This window comes from Heloderma suspectum, chromosome 2 (genome assembly GCF_057233095.1).
Source record: "Heloderma suspectum isolate Gila_16-S chromosome 2, 16-S_ref, whole genome shotgun sequence".
Classification (NCBI taxonomy): Eukaryota; Metazoa; Chordata; class Lepidosauria; order Squamata; family Helodermatidae; genus Heloderma; species Heloderma suspectum.
The window spans coordinates 209354126-209377332 of NC_139459.1; the positions used below are offsets into that span (position 1 = coordinate 209354126).

General features: G+C 41.8%; 1 protein-coding gene across 3 annotated transcripts in view; it reads right to left on the minus strand.

The window, feature by feature from the left end:
- SLC39A11 (solute carrier family 39 member 11) overlaps positions 1-23207 on the minus strand; it is a 598886-nt gene that overhangs the window by 259845 nt on the left and 315834 nt on the right. For all 3 annotated transcript variants that reach the window (XM_084837550.1, XM_084837552.1, XM_084837553.1), the window contains exon 7: positions 8765-8834. In XM_084837550.1, the coding sequence (XP_084693676.1) occupies positions 8765-8834 (70 nt within the window). The remainder of the gene's footprint in view (positions 1-8764; positions 8835-23207) is intronic.

Below are 23207 nucleotides of genomic sequence, written 5' to 3' on the forward strand. Positions count from 1 at the left end.
CAAGCCTCCCCTCTCTGAATACCATCCTGGGGAAGGGAATAAGACACAGTGGAGTTCCCCCATGCAGCCTGCAATGCAGCCAGCAGATGAGTGAGGGATCCCAGAAGTACCACCAGAAAGCACAGTTCCACCCTTGAGTGGCTGGGCAAAGGGAAGGCCAAAACACGGAAGGCAATATTGACACAGTTGCAAATATGTTTGCCTATTGCTCTGTGTGCTGTCTAAAATGATGTAAGTTCTTTGTCCTTTGCTTTTTCTCTTCAGTAAACCTCTTGGCTTTAGTTGTCAACATGCCCACTGCTAATTCTTCTACAATTTGCTAGTATCCTAACAAACAAACGCCTTGGTCTTTCTTGGATGATAACAAATACATTACCTTCAAGGTTGTGGTACTGTTTTACTAGATTTGTTCGAATCAGTCTCAGTCAAGGTCTCATTGTGCTAGATGGCAAGAGCAGCCCCAAAACAACAAAAGGTGGCTGACAGTTCATGTTGGTTTCAGATGACAGCTAACTGGGAGAGGATGGTAATTCCCCCTCCCCTTTAATCTCCCATTTTAAAGAAAGGAGCATTGCTACCTCTCTCATTTCTAAACAGTTGCAGAAAAGGGAATCCTCCTTTGTTATGTCATCCCTGGAATACCTCCATATTAGCCTTTTATTTGAAAGGCCATTGACAAACAGGAGATCATGCTTATTTTCTCCTTCAGGGCCCACACTTGATGGAAGTCCCAAGTCTGCCAAATGTTTTAATTTTGCCCACTTGGAATTTTATCCTGAGTAACATATGGCAGTGGCTTGGAGGTGATGATGGGAAATCCAGGAGTACTGGCTTCTCCAAGGCCTCAATTTTTTTCTCAAGGAGTCACCTCCAAATAATTCCCCCTTTTTTCTACAAGGTGCTTCATGGAATGGAACTGAGAAAAGAAGATTCCAAAAAGTCCTATGCTGGTTAAAATGGGAGCCTGCTGTAGAAATGCACTATTGAATGACAGAGGGAGGTTGTCATTTTATATATATATATATATATATATATATATATATATACACACACACACACACCCACACACACACACGTACGTGATATTTTGTAGTGAAGAACAACAGAAACTGGTAAAATTAAGGGCTGGTTATTAGCATATACTTTGCAGTGCCATTGAGAGAGGGGGAGGGGGGGAGGGGGGGAGAAGGTTGAGGAGAGGTTTTATCAGCAATATTGTACAGTTCCAAAACTGGTGGGCTGACTCGCATTTGGTCTGGGCCCCCATAAATCCTCTCAGTAGTAGTCAGTCAGGATTTGACATCCTATCATAGAAGAGATGGAATGCCTCAGAAGTGGCATAAAAAGGAGAAACTGTGAACTTCTTTACACTGGAACTGTCCTAGAGCAATACGCTTCCCAATATATCATACTTGTCCTTGCAACCATTGTGGCCAGTTCTTCCACACCTGAATAATTATGCAGCAGTTGCTCCTGCTTGTGACAGACTGAATACTGGTAAGCCTCAAATATAAATGACCCCAATTTAACATTATTAATAAAATGTATTTACTGGCATATGAGGGGGCACTTATGGTAGCTGCTGTCTTGAACAGATCTATTATTAAAAATGTTTATTAAAATTGTTTTTAGTTGTTTAAATGGTTTTAATTTTTTTGTGTTAAAAAATTTAGGCTATGTTTTTATCATAATGTTATGATAATGTTGTATAATGTTGTATACAACATTATACAATCGGTTCTCGGTTCGCATACTGCTGAAGCCTAGCTTGTAGGATTTTGAGCATCACCTTGCTGGCATGTGAAATGAGCGCAATTGTACGGTAGTTTGAACACTCTTTGGCATTGCCCTTCTTTGGAATTGGAATGTAAACTGACCTTTTCCAGTCTTGTGGCCACTGTTGAGTGTTCCAAATTTGCTGGCATATTGAGTGCAGCACTTCAACAGCATCATCTTTTAGGATTTTAAATAGCTCAGCTGGAATACTGTCATCTCCGCTGGCTTTGTTGTTCATAATGCTTCCTAAGGCCCACTTGACTTCACTCTCTAGGATGTCCGGCTCAAGTTCATTGACTGTGCTATCATGGCTATCAGGGACATTAAGACCTTTCCTGTATAGTTCTTCTGTGTATTCTTTCCACCTCTTCTTAATCTCATCTGCTTCTGTTAGGTCCCTGCCTTTTTTTGTCCTTTATCATGCCCGACTTTGCACAAAACGTTCCCTTGAGATCTCCGATTTTCTTGAAGAGATCTCTAGTCTTTCCCATTCTGTTGTTTTCCTCGATTTCTTTGCATTGTTCATTTAAGAAGGCCTTCTTGTCTCTCCTTGCTATTCTCTGGAACTCTGCATTCAGTCGGCTATATCTTCCCCTTTCTCCCTTGCTTTTCACTTCCCTTCTTTGCTCAGCTACTTGTAAAGCCTCATTGGACAGCCACTTGGCTTTCTTGCATTTCTTTTTCTTTGGGATGGATTGAGTTGCTGCCTCCTGAACAATGTTACGGACCTTCGTCCATAGTTCCTCAGGCACTCTATCAGGTCTAATCCCTTAAATCTATTCCTCACCTCCACTGTATATTCATAAGGGATATGATTTAGGTCATACCCGAATGGTTTAGTGGTTTTCCCTATGTTCTTCAATTTAAGCCGAAATTTTGCAAGAAGCAGCTCATGATCTGAGCCACAGTCAGCTCCAGGACTTGTTTTTACTGACTGTATAGAGCTTCTCCATCTTTGGCTGCAAAGTACATAATCAATCTGGTTTCGCTATTGACTATCTGGTGATGTCCATGTGTACAGTCGCCTCTTGTGCTGTTGGAAAACAGTGTTTGCTATGATCAGCGTGTTCTCTTGGCAAAACTCTATTAGCCTTTGTCCTGCTTCATTTTGTACACCAAGGCCATGCTTGCCTGTTATCTCGGTGATTTCTTGACTTCCTACTTTAGCATTCCAATCCCCTATGATGAAAAGGACATCTTTTTTTGGTGTTAGTTCTAAAAGGTGTTGTAGGTCTTCATAGAACCAATCCACTTCAACTTCTTCGGCCTCAGTGGTTGGGGCATAGACTTGAATTAGTGTGATGTTATAAGGAGCAACATATATAAAAGCTAGCCTCCAGAGTTCTATTGCATGCTACAGTGACCAAGGTGCACATGGGTGTACCTAATTTTTGTAGTGAGGAGGACACTGTGGAAGTGCACAGCCACAAACTGGGCACAAGTAAGATCTTTGCACTAAACTGAACTCAGGGAAACCCAATTCTAGTTTGTATCAGAAGCTGGATTTGCACAGGGCTGATTAACTGGCCCTTATGTCAATCATAAACCATGTCTTCCTGGAATAGTGCTGTGCAGACAAGAGTGTGCAGCATGGGATTGTGGTGTGGGGAAAGCTTCCTTCATCTGCTTATTTTTTTGCCCATCATTCAACATTTAAGGGCAGAGGAGCCTTAGAAACAACAACAAAAATTTGGTAACCTAATCCTCCACAAAGCTTTGCATTTTCACAGCTATTCCTTGAGTCTAAGGACACTTCCAGATGAGGCTTTTATTTGCCATCACCCTGCTTCATTCATGGAATTTTATGGGGGCCCAAACAGTGTTGTCTCACTTCTTCCATGTTTTTTTTTTTCTTACTGCAGAAAAACTATTAGGAAAAAATGTGGAATTGCTGCACAGCGCCTTCTGATTGGTAGTCCAAGGAACCCTGTCTGGAAGCACCCTACAGTTCATGGGTCTGCAAAGAAGTTAAAACTCTCACACAATATATTTGCATGTGTGGAGATGTGTAATTAAGCAGGGCATTTTTATTAGTGGCCCAAGGCTTTGGAATGAACTCAGAGAGGAAGTATGGCTGTGTCCCTCTTTGCTAGGCTCCCAAAAGACGTATAAGGTCCATTTATGCTTACAGACACTTGTGAGCTCAGCAAACTGAGGAGTACAATCACTTGGTCTATCTGCAGTTCATACTAAATTGTCTTAGGAATTTACTACCTGCAATTGCTTTAGCATTTTAGTGTTTTGTTGCTATGGTTTTTAATAAGCTATTTCATGTGACAGGAGCGCAGGATATAAATATTTGAAATAAGTTACTCAATCAGTAACCAGCAAGAAATTCTGTCCCCACATTTCTCTCTCTCATTCATTTACAAATGAGCCTAATCAGCTGATACAGACAGCAAAGGAAATGCATGTGCCTCAGGATATAGATGCCAATTAAGTACAGGTAGTGAAGCCATGTTAAATTTTCACTCTAAATATCACCAGAACAATCTCTCAACCTTCATGGCAGCAAACTGCACAAGAAAGCAGCAGCGAAAGTGCAGAACTACTTTTGATGTAATAGCTCCTTTGAAGTCTACCTTGTCTAAACTAAACATTTAATCTGGAAAGATCTCTGCTTGCTGTTTTACGTTCTCCTGGGGAGAAACCAACCTGTCGATCCATCTGAAGGACATTTCTCCCTGTTTCCAAAAGACTGTGGGAGCGAGAGACAGAAAAGCTGTGAAGATAAAATAGTGATAGCACAGAGCCAGAGTTCTCAAAGTGTAATACAAACCTCCGTTAGGATAGATGTGTGCATTATTGATAGGGAAAGCAGGATGTCCTCCCAGAAGCCCCAACCCAGTTTGCTTGTATATATCTACAGTCCAAGAGATGCAATGCTACCTTTTCCTTTTTTACTCAAAGCAATACTGACTGTTGTGATGGTCCACATGCCCTCTTTTTACTCGTGTCAGCTGATAAGGCTGGACGACAATGGGGCTAGACTCTGTTTAACCCACTCCCAGAAAATGTGGGTGTTTTTCTGTAAGATGTTATAGCTTACTTGGAAGTCTACTCCCTTCCTTTTACCTTTAAATTGCCACAATGATGAGAGACAGAGACTGCAACCATCAGCTTAGCCTATATGTGCTTGGGTACTTTTGTTTGTTTTTGTTAGCTTGGTGGCTCTTAATTTTCTCTTGGTTTCATGAAGAATTGCAATAGCAAGATTAGAGAATCTCTGAAAGCGTTGTGTGTGTGTTTTAAGTTGCACAGAGCTGTGGACCTAACCACAGCAGCTTTTTAACTCAAAGGTGGTATATGAAACATGTAGGAATGAGAGCATCCAAAACACCATACTGTAAATGCATTATTTTCCCTTGTTCTATTAGTGGTAACAACAGTAAATGCAATGTTTTCCCGCATCCCAAAAGTGGCAACCACGGAAATACATAATAGCTCCCATGCTTAATAACTCAGAGATACAAAAGTGGACACTTGAGAGGAGAGGAGTCCTCTGACCCATAAGCACAATAAGAAATAAAACAGGACATATGAAAAGGGAATAAACTTGGGAGGAAGAGAAGGAGAAACAGCATTTCCTTATGAACCTGAGTTTACCTGCCAAGTTCTACACCTAGGAAAAAGAAACCAAATACACAGGTACAAGATGGGGGATACGTGGCTCAACAACACTACAAGCGAGAAGGATCTTGGAATTGTTGTAGATCACAAGCTGAACATAAGCCAACAATGTGATGTGGCTGCAAAAAAGGCAAATGCTATTTTGGGCTGCATTAACAGAAGTATAGCTGCCAAATCCCATGAAGTACTAGTTCCCCTCTACTCAGCACTGGTTAGGCCTCATCTGAAGTAGTGTCCATTTCTGGGCACTGCACTTTACGAAGGATGCAGACAAGCTGGAGAGGGTTCAGAGGAGGGCAATGAAGATGATCAGATGAATGGAAACAAAGCCCTATGAGGAGAGACTGAAAGAACTGGGCATGTTTAGCCTTGAGAAAAGAAGACTGATGGTGTTTAGTCTGCATGATTCAGGCTAGGTCAGAGATAACTGATTATACATACATTCATTTGCTCTCTTTCATTCTTCTTTTTTATTTTTCTTTAAATTCTCATTATGATATGCTGTATTTAAATATATTGTTTGAGGGTGTATTGTGCAGACTCATTTATATATCTAGCATAAAATATATTACTGACTGTTGTAAGGTTGCTTTCAAGCTTTATTATTATATAACATTATAATTTCATCTCTCTTTTTTGCTATTGTTATTATTATTACTATTATTATTACTATAAGACTACTAAGTAAGATTTTTGTTTGATTAACTGTTAAACTTTATTATTACTATTATATTCTAATTTAAGGGCAATATATGGTTGCTGGGAATGAATTGTAGGCCTGCTTACTTGCTATAAGACGGACGATACGATATTGAAATGTAAGGTTGATTATCAAATTGTAATATTGCTAATGTTATAGGTATAGTTTCTAAATTAGAATAGTATCTGAAGCCCATATGTATTGGAGTTTAAATTTAACCCTTTAAAAAAGAAGGGGGAAAAAATCTTTCTTTTTTTTCTTTTCCCTTTCTTTTTTCCCCCTTCTTCTTTTTGGTATTGTTGTGTCCTCCTAAGAATATTGTACTGTTAGGTTATTGATCAGGTTGTTGGTATCGTTTATTTCATTTATAATGACAAAAATAAATAAAAAGTATTCTAAAAAGAGAGAGAGAGAGAGAGAGAGAGAGAGAAAAGAAGACTGATGAGAGATATGATAGTGCTCTTCAAGTACTTGAAAGGCTGTCACAGAGAAAAAGGCCAGGATCTCTTCTTGATCATCCCAGAGTGCAGGACACGGAATAATGGGCTCAAGTGACAGGCAGCCCAACTCCTCCTGACTGTTAGAGCAATACAACAATGGAACCAATTACCTAGGGAGATAGTGGGCTCTCCCACACTGGAGGCATTCAAGATGAGGCTGGACAGCCACTTGTCAGGGATGCTTTGACTTGGATTCCTACGTTAAGCAGGGGGTTGGACTCGATGGTCATATAGGCCCCTTCCAACCTTACTATTCTATGATTCTATGATTCTATGCTTTGTTGCTGAAGGGGTTTTTAATTGGTTTGTGCTGTTTATTTCTTTTATTGTTGCATGCTTTAACTGTGTTTTTAAGGTATTTTTATGCTACTTTTAACTAAGATTTTGTTTTTAATCTGGATTTTATTAGCTGCCTGAAGTCCAATTTTTTTTTTTGCATAAAGGCAAGATATTAAATAATAGTTTAAAATATCTATACAATATAGAACAAGGTAAAAACAATACGAACAATCCAGTTTCCTGACAAGCTCAGGGACTAGCATCAGCAATACTGTACTTTATTAGGCCCCTCTTCTCATATCTGAACCAAGTCTCTCCCTGCCCCATCCCAACATTCAGCACCACATCATGTGCCAGTGACACACAGGTCTAAGAACCTCCACACCGAATTCCAACACCTTTTCCCCATAGTTTTTCATTTTGCACATAATATATCAGCAATGGGAACACATATCACTCCTGCACTAAGAAAATGTACAACTAAAAACTGTGTAGGCAAGACTCTTTATATGCATCCTACAGCCCTTTTTTCCCTTTTGCCTTTTTAATACAACAAAGAATTCTGGTGTGAAAATCTCAGTCCTGATTAAAATGTTTACTGCCTCTTCTCAACCCATCTCCTTGCCCTTAACTGCAAGGGATGCTTTAAAACAAACAAAAAAGTGGTGTTTTCCATTTTTCAGGAAAAAAAGCACACCTCACTTACAAGATTTTAAACGAGACTAATTTGATGAAATGCTGATACAATGTAAGATATTTCATTTACAAGCTGAACCAGGCAACAGCCTTAAAATCTATAACTGTTTTGTGCTGTGAAAGTTTTTGTTCCCTGGACTATTTTTCATTGGCATAGTCCTTTCAGACCAAAAAAGTACACTTGCACATCTGTTTACATAGTACTTCATGCAGGCTTCCTTTATCCATCAGTGTGTTCAAGAGGTATAGCAATAGCCCTGAATGTATGAAAATTGATCTTAAGAGGCAAGCATTGCAGATTTCTGAGTTTTAGTGAGGGAACAAGTGTACACAACTAGTCCTTTTCAAGATTAGACACAGGCATGGCTGTATTATCCCAACACAATCAAGCATATATGACTGTGCTTCACCATTATCCTTTTATTGATCATTTCAAGCTTGATTTTGTTTGTCCAGTGTTGAGAGAGGAAGAAAGTGATGTCAAAGACAGGGTATTAATTAGCAAAGTACATGTAATGCTCAGCAGACACAGACAGATGGAGACCCACAGATGGAGAATTCTGCTTCCTAGGGTAGCCAGAAGCTCACTTGGAGATGTTCCCCATAACTTTTTGGAGCTTGTAGGGAGAAAGAGCATGGAGAATAAACAGGAGTGCTACCACCACCCTGCTACTCCAATGGCTTTATCATCCGCTCATCTCCTCTGCCTTTGATGTTTTCAGTATAATTCTTGGCAGCAGCATCTAGTGAGAAGTGAAGGGGCAGTAGACGGTGAGTCTCAGGAATCCCTCTGTGGTGTTTCAGAACTGGACTCCAGATAAAGACTGCAATGTTTATCTGGTTATTGAATTAATTTGGCAGGGAAGTGGGATCCTCGGTTGCTAACTCCACAGACTCTGCCTCTCTTGGAATAGCAAAAGAGAATACATATTTACTTTCCACTTGATATTGGCCAAAATTGGGGTACTGTTTCCTGCAAAGCGCAGAACAGGAAGGGAGGGAAAAAGAATACTATGTCCCTTGGGAGTATAGCTGGAAACACCATTGCCTGCTGCATTTATTTCCCCAAAGAATCTGAGTAAGCATTAGTCTAGCTTTTCAAAAACCACAAGGAAGAGACCTTTTGTGCAGGGAAACAAAGTAATAAAGTATAGGTTTTAATATGACATAGTGAGCAGCTTACCTGGCACTTTCAAAGGTTGCAGATGCTGACTTCCCAACAGCACCAAATCCAACACCAACAGCCAAACCCTCTGAGAAAGAGAAAGAAAACAGCAGTTACTAACCCAGCAGCTGGCTTGGTAGGTAGCGGATATCCTGTTTAATCCCTCTAATGTCTTAAGTGGCTTCTAAACCTACCATTTTCCTCTACTGGTACAAAACATATAGTAAAAAACTCTCCATGGTCTGCAAAATTCACTACTACTTCACTTGGAAGCTGCCAAGTCAGACCTGCTTCCAACAATCAAATCAATTATGGCTCCCTTAAGTGGCCTGGTGACACGCTGAGAGCTCCAAGCTCATGTGAGGTTGCCTGTTCCCTTTCATGAACTTAAAACCTGCAACATTTACAGTTCACAGAAAGGGATAATGTGATTTCACATCAGTTCCTTTTACATCTCAATACAAATCTAAATGCACCTCCACTGCAGAGTGTTCACCTAGCCCTCACTGGACCAGTTGGACATGGCTTTTAATGTGTGAAGCAATCCAAGGCCCTTAGTTGTTGTAGCAACTACCTGCACACAAGAGCTGGATTGGGGCCATGTATTCTGAGCCATACAAAAAAAATTCTGGAATATTTTATAGTATATATTTTCTGTATGATGATACACCTTTTCGAGCCTGGTTTTGAACATGTGGGTTTAGGAAGGCAAAGGATATTGAGTACTATATGATCCATTTGCAGTTGCTTGCTGTTCCTCATTATTTTCTAGGAGACACCTGCTATATTAAAGCATGCTAGCTCCACAGAACACGATGAATGCTTGCTTATTGTTGTTTTGTAGAATACCACAGTTCCACTGAACTCCAATAAGTGATACTGTAGCTGGACAGTACTGGTTAAAAATCTAAATATATCAATAATATACCTTCTTTCTTTAAAAAATTGCCCTGAAAATCTAGAATCACCTCAGGAAGAACAAAGTTTCTTCTCTGCATGCTCTCCCTTCAGTGTTTTAAGCATTGTAAAACAAAACCCTGAGTGTAGAGCAAGTTAGATAGTCTTAAATTGGGTTATTTTAAGCAGGAGTTTAATATCAACTATACTTGCTCCACTGATTTCAATGAGACTTATATGCAACTAGAATAAAAGCTTTACACCATAAAGAGAAAAACAAAGAGTCTTGTTGAACCTCAGGGATTTGTTAGTCTATAATTAAACCGCATGGCAGACCTGGCCTTCTGAGAGTACAGTCAGTTGCTATATTTACTCTAATGTTCCAATATTATCAATTACCACACAAGTAAATAAGCACAAATAATTAGACACAAGGAGCACTCTTTCAGTGCGCCACAATTTGTAGTCACCAGCATCATAACACAACCCGCAAGCATTCAGTCTTAACGACCACACTGATACCACAGAGCAAGAAATACAGCACAAGGCAATTCCTCTTAATTCACCAACTAACTTTTTTATTTGAGCTCAGATGTTCAAAGTATCACAGTAGTGTGCAAAACCATTATGTAGCAAAAATGGAGGGAGAGGGAGCATAGTGGGTTGGGGCAGGATAGACTGGAAACTACTCATGTGCCATTCTCATCAGCATTCTGGCCACCACAAGTTTCCACTGGTCAGCAAGGCAGCAGATGGGACCCTTGCCCCATAAGATACATGATACTTAATCATATTGGTATAAAACAGGGGTGGGGAAGATGTTCAGATGTTATTAGGCTACAGCTTCCATCATTCCTGATCACTGGTCATCCTGGCTGGGACTGATGAGAGTTAGAGTCCAACAACATCTGGAGAGCCCAGGTTCTCCCACCCTGTGTAAAGCCACCAACTGTAATGCAAATATCTCTATGTCTGGGTAGCCTAACAACACTGTATTTAAGACCATTACTCCATATCTGGAATGTCAAAGGAAAAGACATGAGGTACGGCATTTTCTTTACGCAGATCTTACAGGAAAAGATATGAATAGAATTTCATATCCTGTCATCCACTGAAGATGTATGTCACGCTTGCCTGAACCACCATTTTTTATTTTTATTTTTTCGTCACTACAGCCACCGAAAACAAGTCTTCATTTGTCAGCCTCAGAAATATGGAAGACAGAACTCCACATACTAAAGTGTTGAACCATGTTAATGCACATGAGACTAATATTTGCTCTGTGCCAGGTTTGTCGATTTTTTAATTAGTACAGCATAAGAACTCAGCATGTCCTAATAGAAGTTCATCTAGCAGGTGCATTTACATCTCCACAGGATATAAATCAAAAACGCCTTAATTACAATTGCTGTAACTGTTAATAGGAAGAGGAAAGCATTTAGCCTTCAAACAGGTGCAGGAAATCTGACATCATTATGCTCTTTTGACTTAGTCCCCAGAGATGCATCTTGAAGCCACACATATGTAATTGGCTCATTCTCCACAACTCACTTCTGGGCACCTCTATTTCCTTCTCAAATAATCAGTCCCCTAAAAAACCTGAAGTAGCTTCACTTCTCTCAAACAGTGAACGTTCAGAGAATAATTCCTAGTTATATAACTTTTTCTGCAAATTTCAGTTATTAAAAAAGAAGTGTATTTGTTATAATTTGCATACAGCACCAAATGTAACGGGATTCAAACTACTCATGTTAAAAGATTGCACAAAGAGGTCCCCAGTGGAGGACGGGGTCATGTAAGCTATACCCGCCCTCCACGGTTCATGAACCAAGTGTGTTCTGCATGAGTGAGAAGTTGCCCTACATACATACCAATATATCCACATAGAGCACCGCAATGGAGGGGGTATCCTGATTGGCTCAGGACCCCCCCCCCACATGAAGGAGCTCTATGCACATCAGTGACCTCAACCCCACTCCCCTTCTCAACATGTCAGGGGTGTTGAGCTGAACATGCCTTGTATGTGTGTCCTTTGAAGAACAAAGACGGGGAAGTGGAGCTCATTCCACATCAGAAAAATCTACACCTGCTTCTGTTGCTGTTGTGCCTGTATGCAGCTTCAGTTGCCCAAGGGCCAAATACGGGTAGAAATAAATAAATAAGACAGCCTACGCACTTTAAGGGAAAAGATGTCAATTATCTGGTGGGAGTTCCCAGGAGCAAAACTAGGTAGCAAGCATTAATGGAAGTCGAATGCAAACTGCAGCTATATAATAAACAAAACTAAGAGAAAACTGAGTTCAGCAGATGGTGCAGGGTAGGAAGACTGCATGTTGAGAGAGAGCTAAAGAGTGGAAATGGAAGCTATAACATGTACCAGGTGCATTACCAAAGTGTAAATTAGGACGGCGATTAAGAATAGAAATGGACAGCAACAGCATATCGTGAACATGCAAAGAGAGGCTCTGAAAGACAGGGTCAGCCAATTATTGCTGTGGAGGGTGACTTCCCTTTCTGATGACATATGGGGAGAGGAAGGCTGAGTGTGGAAGAGGAAATTATGTTGGTGAGCCACCGTGAGGCTGTGTGATCAAACTTTCTAGGAAAAGATTTGTGTGGGATCTACATATTAAGGCCAGGTGTTTTTTTTTAAGGCTTCAGAAGTTTTATATCCCCAGTCAGTATTATTTATTTATTTATTTCATTTCTATACCGCCCAATAGCCGAAGCTCTCTGGGCGGTTCACAAAAATTAAAACCAAACAACACACAATAAAACAATTTAAAATATATAGAACATTAAAACCACAATATAACAATACAACCACAATAAAAATCAGTACATATCATGTAGCTACATCATCTAGCTTGATAATGGGGGAAGCTCCTGCTACTTAGATATCTATGACCTTAGGAGGATGAGGCTGATGCCTGTTCAAATTAGCTGGTAATGTCATTGATCTCATTCCTTCATTCCATTAGTGTTGCCTCTAAGTATGCTTGAAGTGCCTACCTTGCAAAGTTATTCATAGAACCTGGGGATGCAATGGAAACAGGGTATAATCCCCAGGCATAAACTTTGATGGGGAGAGATGAGAAAAGACTAAGAGCTTGGTTGGAATCAATTTCACAGCCTCTCTGCCATCTGCAGATGAGAGGTAATGATATTGACAAATCCCAGTCAGTGTCAACCATCTCCTGGAAGTAGCCATGGCAAAGATGCCTTTGATGTGTGAGGTCCCTGGGCAGGTGACTGGATTGACAAGTCTCATGACTAGCCACAGGTAGAAGAAAAGGTGTAAAATGGTCCAAAGAAAACATGCCTGTAATGATAGTGAAACAAGGCACAAACAGAGATAAATTCTCTTTCCTTATTTCACTTTCAAAAGTGTTTGGTGCTGGTAGCTACATACAGAGCATACACAAATATAAATTTCTCCTGTGGCTTTATTCATCACTTCTAATCCAATGGGAAGGCCATTACTCCACCAGAGAGAAAATGATGGTTCAACAATAGCGCAATGTAGGAAAATGTATAATCTCAGCCTACTCTTACTGAAATTCATATCAATCATCCACACGCTGCGGTTTTAAAACTTGATGCATTTCTTCTAGAAAAAGCACTTCTTTGCAAAATGAATTCTCACAGCCAAACTATACATTATATGGAGTTTCATGTGACCCCCCCCACCCACCCCCATGTAACTCTCCATATGAGAGAGTTTATGCATTCTTTTAAAGTACTGAAAAGCAGCCACCAAAGGATGAGAGGCGCACAGGGTGGATGGGAAAAAGTTGTTTAACCTTTCCAAGCTGACTGTTTTCCACTCAGTATTTTTTCCCTACCCAGCTGCTTCCCACTGACCCCCCCACCCTCACCTCATCAGCCCCTTGCACGTAAAAAAATATAGGCACCCATTATCTTTTCCCTGCAGGGAGAAAAGCAGCTCAGGTGTCATAGTTTTGAGTGCACAGCAACATTCAGATTTTCATTGCATCTTTGCCCTGGAGATGTCCCGGTTTCAAGTTTTGCAAATGCAAAATGAGGATAATATTCCTCAGTGTAATACACGGTAATTAACGGTTATACAGAAATTGCTATTATAAAATGATCAAGCAGTAAGAACAGGTCAAGCAAACGTAGTAATATATAAGTTTTGAAATAAACCAGAGATTGTGATTAAACCCTTAATTAAGAGGGTTATTTCCCACCCCAACTCCCACACACTATCTTGCATAATTAACAGAAGCGTAAAACTGAATTAAGATAATTTGGTGTTGGCAAAAAACACCACCACCCCATGATCTCACTCAGCTTCTCTTCACTGGGCTGCTTTGAATATAGGACCTCTTCCCACCAGCTGCATTATTTCCCACTGTTAATTCCCTTAACAGAGAACACAAAGAACAATTGACTACAAATGCTCTTTAAGCAGAGACTACTCAAAACACACACAACTCCCACGTCTGTATGTAAAAATATAACAGCCTGTAGCTTCTTCACAACAAGCCTAAAGGTTTCTATGCAAGAAATATTCATTTTCTACATGGGTAACAAAGAAATGCACCTGACTACCATGCATTTAAACACACAGGTGTTAGCCCCACACACTCATAAAAGTGGTTTTAATACCACATGTAAGATCTCTACTCTAGATCAATTAATAATTTGGTTATACAACATACCCATGTTCACTATATATATAGTGCACATATATGCATTTCTTTGTGGATACTGAAGACTCCATATAACTTCGAGTCTTTGGTCAGCTTACATTTTCCACTATCGGGGTCACTTCTGTGCCACTTTCTTTACAGGAAAGCTCCTGTAAAAGCTGTGTGACAAGCATACATTCAACAAATGCAGCTTTCCCCATTATCACATCTCCAAACCAGGAGAAGCTGCACCTCTCAAAGTTCTGCCCCTCAAATTGCTATTAAAGGCACAGAAGCTTTATTGGGAATTGGGGGGGAGGGGAGGCTGCAACCTCTCTCTCATGCGGGCTGACTGAATTCCATTCTAGTATTCTGATACTATTCATAGGAAGTGAATTGAATGTATGGCAAATCAGGTGTCATACATCAACATAAATAATCATGCACAGGATTTATCCTACTAGTGAATTATTGCATGTACTCATTCTATTTTTCTGTCAGGAGTTGCTGGAACTGAGTGCAGCTCCCTCATCTGGTGAACTGCTGAACAGCAGGTGGCAGTCTTCTCAGCGAAGAACCTTCTAGCAGTGGACTGACTCCACCAACCTGTCAGGGTGGAAACTGAGCCGATAGAGCCCCAGAGCAGTTCTGATTCTGAGGAGGAACAACAATCCATGGGAGAGGGGCTCGCTCATCTCTCACAAGCACAGCAGCTGGCAGAGATTCCTCCTGCCAGCATTCCTGGGATAGATAGTGACCCTGGCAGTGAGAGAGCGCTGGAGGGGGGCTTGCTGGACACTCAGCGCAGATGCAGGGAGCAGCAACAGATGGAGGGTGCGGAAAGGAGGCGCTCCGCTTGTTTGGTGCGCAAGCAGCGGTCACATCCCGAGGACCCAAGGGAAAGAGGGAGGAACTCTCCCTAGCCCATAAGTTCAGGGTCTTCCCGTGATTCTCCTTCAAACGGGGACCAGCTGCCTTACCTAGAGCTTAGGCTACTCTGCTATCTTTCCCCAGTGCTGTTCCTTGCTTTGGCGCTAGCAACTAGTATTCTGAAAGAGTCATAAAGTAATAAAGGAATAAAGTCTCGGAAAGAATTCCTCGTCGTCTGTGTCCTGAGTTGGCTATTGGTGGGGACTGCAAGAGGCAGCTAGGGCACTCCTGACACAACCCAGGCTGGCCATTGGATTCTTCTCAGCAGGAAGGAGTATCAAGGGCTTCCTTGTCCAGCTGAGCCTTACTTGAGCAACATGGTCTTTCTGAGCATTTCCATGTTCTTGTATCCTTGGTTGTTCTTTGGTCCTGCCTCCTGGCTTGTCTTCTGAATCTGATTTGGCCCTGATTCTTGACTTGCCCTTTGGCCATGATTACTGGCTTGTCCCACGGCTTCTGGTTCTTAGCTTCTGGCTCACTTAGGACTGCTTCCCACAGGCTAGCACTGACATTTTCCAGGAGACAGGACTAGGAGCTCATTCTGTTCAGATTTTAATTACCATTTCTGCTCTCTGCCTTGAGCAAGATGCTTCTCCTCACAAATATTTACCCAGCTTAGCTATTTTGATACAGGGATGCATAAAGACAAGAGCCTTATGCAGTTGTTCTCAGCCTGCTCACATGAGGCTAAAAGGGTGATGAGGTGAGGGTATACACATAAGCTCCACCCTCAAAATCCCCATCCGTCCAGTTCCTGAACTTCCCATTTAAGCTGAGAGATCTTAAGAGGGCTTCTATTCATGTTCATGCTGACCATGTGGAGGCTTCTATTCATGTTCAAATGAATATGAGTAGATGCCTCCTTCAGATCTTCTCCACCAACATGAGAAGGTTGGGGACTGAGCAAGCGAGGATGGAGACATTGGGGCAGGTCTTGCATGCATGCCCTCACCCTCATGTGAGAAGGCTGAATGCCTGCATAGGGCTAAGACAGCCTTCCCCCAACCTGGTGCCCTCCAGATGTTTTGGATTACAACTCCCAGGATTCATGAGCATTGGCCATGCTGGCTAGGGTTGGAATATCTGTAGAGTACCAGGCTAGAGAAGGCTGAGCTAAGATCTTAATTATATTAAAGACATCAGCCAACTGTCAGGAGATCGCCCCTGCCGCCTTCTGAAATCCTCAGGTAGCCAGAATCAACACGCACACAAGAGGGCTCTTTTCCAAGGCTTTATTCCCATTCCACCTAATGACGCTTACATATGCTAATTGCTTGATCATAGAATCATAGAATAGTAGGGTTGGAAGGGGCCTACAAGGCCATCGAGTCCAACCCCCTGCTCAATGCAGGAATCCAAGTCAGAGCATCCCTGACAGATGGCTGTCCAGCCTCGTCTTGAACGCCTCCAGTGTGGGAGAGCCCACCACCTCCCTAGGGAATTGGTTCCATTGTCGTATTGCTCTAACAGTCAGGACATTTTTCCTGATGTTCAGCCGGAATCTGGCTTCCTGTCACTTGAGCCCATTATTCCGTGTCCTGCACTCTGGGATGATCAAGAAGAGATCCTGGCCTTCTTCTCTGTGACAACCTTTCAAGTACTTGAAGAGTGCTATCATATCTCCCCTCAGTCTTCTCTTCTCAAGGCTAAACATGCCCAGTTCTTTCAGTCTCTCTTCATAGGGATTTGTTTCCAGTCCCCTGTTCATCTTTGTTGCCCTCCTCTGAACCCTCTCCAGTTTGTCTGCATCCTTCTTAAAGTGTGGTGCCCAGAACTGGACACATACTCCAGATGAGGCCTAACCAGTGCTGAGTAGAGGGGAAATCCTACTTCCTGGGATTTGGAAGCTATGCTTCTATTAATGCAGCTCAAAATAGCATTTGCCTTCTTTGCAGCCACATCACATTGTTGGCTCATATTCAGCTTGTGATCGACAACAGTTCCAAGATCTTTCTTGCTTGTAGTGTTGTTGAGCCACATATCGCCCATCTTGTAACTGTGCATTTCATTTCTTTTTCCTAGGTGCAGAGCTTGGCATTTATCCCTATTAAATGTCATTCTGTTGTTTTCTGCCCAGCGCTCCAGTCTATCCAGATCACTTTGAATTTTGTTTCTGTCTTCCAAAGTATTAGCTATCCTGCCCAATTTTGTGTCATCTGCAAATCTGATCAGCATTCTCTGCACCTCCTCCTCCAAGTCATTAATAACAATGTTGAAGAGCACTGGGCCCAGGACTGAGCCCTGTGGTACCCCACTCATTACCTCTCCCCAGTTTGAGGAGGTCCCATTGATAAGCACTCTTTGAGTCAGATTCTGTAGCCAACTGTGAATCCACCGGATCGTTGTTTCATCTAGCCCACTTTGAGCTAGTTTGCTCATCAGGAGATCATGGGGCACTTTGTCGAAAGCTTTGCTGAAGTCGAGGTATATGATGTCTACAGCATTCCCACGGTCTACAAGGGAGGTTACTTGATCAAAAAATGAGATCAGATTGGTCATTTTTTCTCATTCAGATTTCTCATTTCTCATGAGATCCTCTTATTTATTTATTTTATTATTTATTTATTTATTTATTTATTATTGCATTTATATCCCACCTTTATTCCTCTTGCAAGGAATCCTACTCATCCAACGGGTGAGACTTAAGAGAGCTGCCTACTTGGGGCTTCTAACCTTAGGAATCAGTTGATCTCCGTTTGGAGGGGAAGGCGGGAAACCTCTGTACTTATGGGCTAGGAGGAGAGACTCCACCCTTTTCCCGTGGGTCATCGGGGTGCCGCTGTCGCGCCAAGCAGTCTGAGCGCCTCCTCTCAGCGCCTACCATCTCCCACTTGACGCAGCGCCGGCGCCTAGCATCCAGAAACTCCTGTTGCGCCTCCCTCTCCCTGCCAGGGAGAGAGTATCACTATCACCTATCACTCTCAGGAATGTGTACCGGGAGGGGCTCTCCCCCCGGCTGCTTCTCTGAACAGCGCGCGGGTTCCTCTCCCACAGTTTCTATCTCTTCCTCAGAATCAGAACTGCTTTGGGGCTCTCTGGGCTCCGATCCAACCCTGACACCAGCATAATGCAACACAGACCTGCTGAGGGATATGTGCCACCTGTTAAGTGTTGCCTTTGTGAGATCTCGAGAGCTGGCACTGGGAAGAAGGAGTAAGTTTAGTTTTAGTACTAACCCAACTAGCATGTTTTAGATCTGCTAACAGTACTTGTGCTCTGAAATTAATGAAATGGGAAAGAGCAACACACACTCATTATCAGCCCACAAAGTATTGAAATGCACCTTCTACGTGTACTTTCAACATCTCTGTTCTTCATGCTGAGCAGGCACCATGTTTTGAAGGAAAGAAACAGCTTAACTGAAAGCATGTGCTATACCTAGCAATTACTGTCACCTCACAAGAGAATGAAGACATCTGCTGGTTGCTAACTTGCTGCATCTTTCCTTATCCGCTCTAGTGAATCAGTAGTCAGGAGATGGTAAGTAACAATGTAATCAATGCAACTTGGTTCTTTTGACAGTAACTTTAACCCAAGGCAAATAAAGCAAGCTGCAGAAGCATTAACAAAACCATTCTTACATTTCTCTTCTCAGGGAAGGAAACAGCATTATCCTCCTTCACAAGGGTGTGACAAAGCCACTGGCAGAAAAAACCTAATGTCTTTCATATTAGTGTGAATTATTGCTACTCATCAGAGTGGAGCCAAGATCTAATACATACAGATTATGGAAGTTCTCAGATGCTATCTGTATACCCTATGGCAAGCAGCATCTCACAGAATTCATCTATGGCGTTCACTTATTCAGGGTAACTGTGGTGGTCAAATCACACTGGCAAAATCACAATAACATGCCATTTCTGAACACACTGAAACTATTGGATAACATTCCAGAATCCACTCCATACTCAATGATTTAAACAAAACAAAATTGCTGGTTTAAGACCAGTTAAGGCTGCATATTGACTCAGTGCTAACTCAAGCTCCACAAAGCCAGGAAATTGGAAGCCAAGGCTGATGCCTTAACAGATGTGCCCCATGATCAGTAATGGTGTTGTGCCACGTCACAAATTCTGCTTGCTTACAACTTATCCTCCATGTATCCACACTTTTCATTGGTCTCAGGCCCAAATCTAGATGGGGAGGATGGAGTGCCTGGGACCAGCAACGATGCCCCACATTGACCTGGTCCTGTATTGCCTTATGAAGCACTGAATTCCTACTAAAAATTACATTTTCATCCCACCTTTCCTCAAGGGAACAGCTTACATGATGCTCATCCTCCCCCCATTCATTTTCACAACAATCCAGTAGAGGCTGTTCGAACAGGAGTGTTCACATGTTACATTTAATGCTTATACACATAGTTATTCACATTTTATATTCAACAACTGTATAACAGATTGCGGGTTTATATGCATGTACAGTAATTCTCATGTAACGGAGAGTGTACATGTGTTCATAAGGGGTGTCTGGATGATAGCCCAGTATGCTTTTGCCTATAGAAGGGCATTCCTTCACCTGAAAGAGCATGTGGCAAAATGCTGTAACTCATGCATTGCTGCTGTATTCATGTTTCTTGATTAACAAACAGTATAAATAAGGATGTTTTGGATTTGGAGTAAACTGGTTACTTTTAAAACAATAAAGCAATTGCTCATAAAAGTACTACTGTTAATCTACAAAGAAATAAGCCCCACTGTGTTTAGTGAGGCTTGCACAGGGTTATGCTCTCTGGAAAAAGTTAATAGTTCTGCCTAAACCACTGTAAGTATAAGTAGACAGTTGTGTATAGTTGCTGTTGTTGTTTTACATTTCATCTACCCACCAAAAACACCATTATGGAACTTTGAAAACTGAATAAAAACATAAATGAAAGTAAAAAGTATTTGCTGACAAGAATGTATTTAATAAGATGGGGGAAAGAGGGAAGGAAGCAATAGGAACAATTTAGATAACTATAACATTTAAGGAAAGCCTCTGGGAGAGCAATCCTATGGTTCGTAGATAGTATCAGGGGCACCATAGGAAGCTGCAGATCACCTCCTCTGCACCGGTAGACAGAGCTACAAGTATGGAGGAGGAGATCTGATTGTGGATCTTCCCTCCCCCATCCCCTCCCTGCTGCTGCAGAAAGGTTTTTTTTAATGAGGTCACAATGTTTATGCCACTGGTGCTTACAACAGAGTTGAAAGCAATAGTACAAAATTTAAGGAGTATTTTCTAGGGCATGTCTGAGGTGGCAAAATTCTGATAAACCTGTGCAGCCATTTTGTTGCATTCCCCACACCTATGTTGTAATTTTAGTCATAGTAGTTATTATTTACTCTCCAAGTTCAGTTAGAAGGGAAGTGAAATGCCCTCCTTCCTAGGCATTTACAGACATGCAAGAGAGTTTCATTAGCTATTCAGTTTGCCAAGAGTTTAGTTAGCTACATCTGACAACAAAGTGTACACAGTGCTTGCTCCCTTCCAACTGTGGTTTGTAAATTGGGATGCAGGCTGGAGAACATGCCCAGCCTCCCTTGAGCATAAATTCCTCATTGGCCATAATTATGGTTTGTTGTTAATTCTACACCAACATTAACTATAGGCAAGATATATTCCAGTGATGTGGCCCAAGCCCTTTTTGCGCTAGGCAGCCTCTGGGAGTTGGAACTGAAATAACAGTTCCACTAGATAATATCAGTATCAAAGAACTTGAAATAAAAATTGACCTAGCCTGAACCTGATGAGTGGTCAAGGCACATAACATTTTAAGTACCATGGAAGTAAATTTTCCAGGGCATTTGCTGCCCTGGAAGCAAATGTGTTAGAATGTAGTAAAAGTGTGTTCAAGTCACTTCCACTACATTTGCAAACATTATGTCTGTCTTCACCCTTAGAGAAAACAAGCTGTTAAGAAACATGGTGTTTTCACCTGTTTGTTTATATTTTGTAATGTTTATATATTTTGAATGATCTGTGTGATGTTATAATGCAACTGAGTAGGCCAGAGGCCTAGCTTTGTTACTGTGTATTCAACCTAAAACAGTTGTGGTTGCCTTGGCTTATGATGGGAGGCTTCAGACTGAGTTCAAAATGTCAAGGGGGAGAAGATACCTCTGTCTGGATTAGTCAAGTGGGTCAACAACGGTGGCTGGCAGCGAGGAGTTCCATAGCGAACATGACTGGCCAGGAGATTTTAGAAGGTCAGAGGCAGTAAGGGAGAGCTGGAGTCAGCTGGTGGCAGGGCAGCTGGAGTTCATGGTTGCTGGCTGCACGGAACACTGCCTAGAGCTGGGGAAAGAGAACGCCAGTCTGAGAGAACCCTTCCCAGGGGAGACCTGGACGCTGGAGCTAGTGGCTGTCAAGAGCAGAGGCCGTGCTGTGCGGTGGTGCCGAAGCCTCTAGCAGGCAGCAGAGCCCAGGGCCAGAAGAATTTAGGCAAATGTCTGACCAGAGGGGATTTCAGCAAGAGTCCTTGAAACTAACACCTTCCCAGAAACTAGGGGCAAGAGGAGGAGATGGAGGCTCAGGAAGACTGCTGTACTGCATCCATTCCTGGGTGTGAGGGATTCGCTGGGGTAGAGTTTAGGGGGGTCTGATCTGAGGGAAAAGCTACTGAGACCTCATTAAGCAGGAAAGGCTGTCTTATAAGGAGTGGTAACCAAGTTTATTTACAGTACAGTTAAACAATCCCATCCTAATATTTGAAAAACAACACTCACATATCTTGTGTATTTAATTTCCTTTAAAAATATCTTAGTTTTGTTCATCTTGTCTCTAGTAGTGTCAGTCTCAGGCCTACACCTTTGTTTCCAGGCTCCTGAAGTATATAAGATAGAGGGTTTATCCTGGGGACAGTGGTCTTATAGTTAAGGGTTTGTGGTTGAGATGGCCTCGTGGCAGGGAGTTCCATTGACTCAAGTGTTAAAGAGGGACCAGTGAGAGAAAACCTACATGGGTTTTTCACATTTGTTGACATAGGTGGGATAACCCACACGTAGCTCCTCCACACTTGGTGTTAGCAGCAGGATAACCGGAGGGGTTTCCGCCACACAAACTGTAGCAGCCATATCAGGGGTCAGACTAAGTAGCCTCATGCTTCATGTTCTTGCTGAGCTCTTGCTCTCTGAAATATATGTTTGTAAGCTGACGAGACACAGGAATTTCTTATCTTGTCAACAAAGGCTAAGGTCATAGAATTGTATATCATGTTATCACGGCTACCCTATAACCCATTTCTTGTATTATAAACAATGGTGCTAGGAGAGGAAATGCTGAATACTGCAAACCCACACAGAAAGGGGCGGGGGAGATTTTGCATATGTGTCATAATGTCTATAAAAACAATCTGCTGATATAAATCGGGGCTTTTGGCTCTTTGGAAATGATTCCAGCCATAAAGCCCGCGCGTTAAATAAAGAAAAACTCTTTTTCCTTCGCTCCGTGGTCTCTCTGACTCTGAGTTCTGCAACAAAACCATCACAGTCACCTGCAAACTCTCTTTAACTTTACAGGTTTTGCTGTCAAGTATTTAGCAACTTGACACACAAGGCTTATAGAAGGACAACACACAAAAGAGGGGGAAAATCAATGAGATATTCACTAGTGAGATATTTCTCTTTTCAAGTTAGAGGATCAATCAATCAATCAAAACAGACAGTGGTGGAAAGCCATTGTACAAAAGCAATTAAGTGTTACGTCTGAAAACTAAACTGAGGTTTCATTATATAGTGCAAGACTGTAACTGGAGTCTTCTAGGCACTCAGAAATGGGAAAGGTCATTTTTATAACATTTCTGAAGTGAAGTGAGTTCTTCATGGTTGTATGTTTAGAGAAGAAAAAACAAGCTAGATATTCTTTCCATGCTTCTTAAAGATTACTCCAGAGAAGTAAGAATGTTTTTGTCTTTAAAAAAACATCACTGGGTTTAAACCTCAGTCTTTGTGATTTGGGAACTGGAAATGCAGACGTTAGTACCTGTACCACAACAT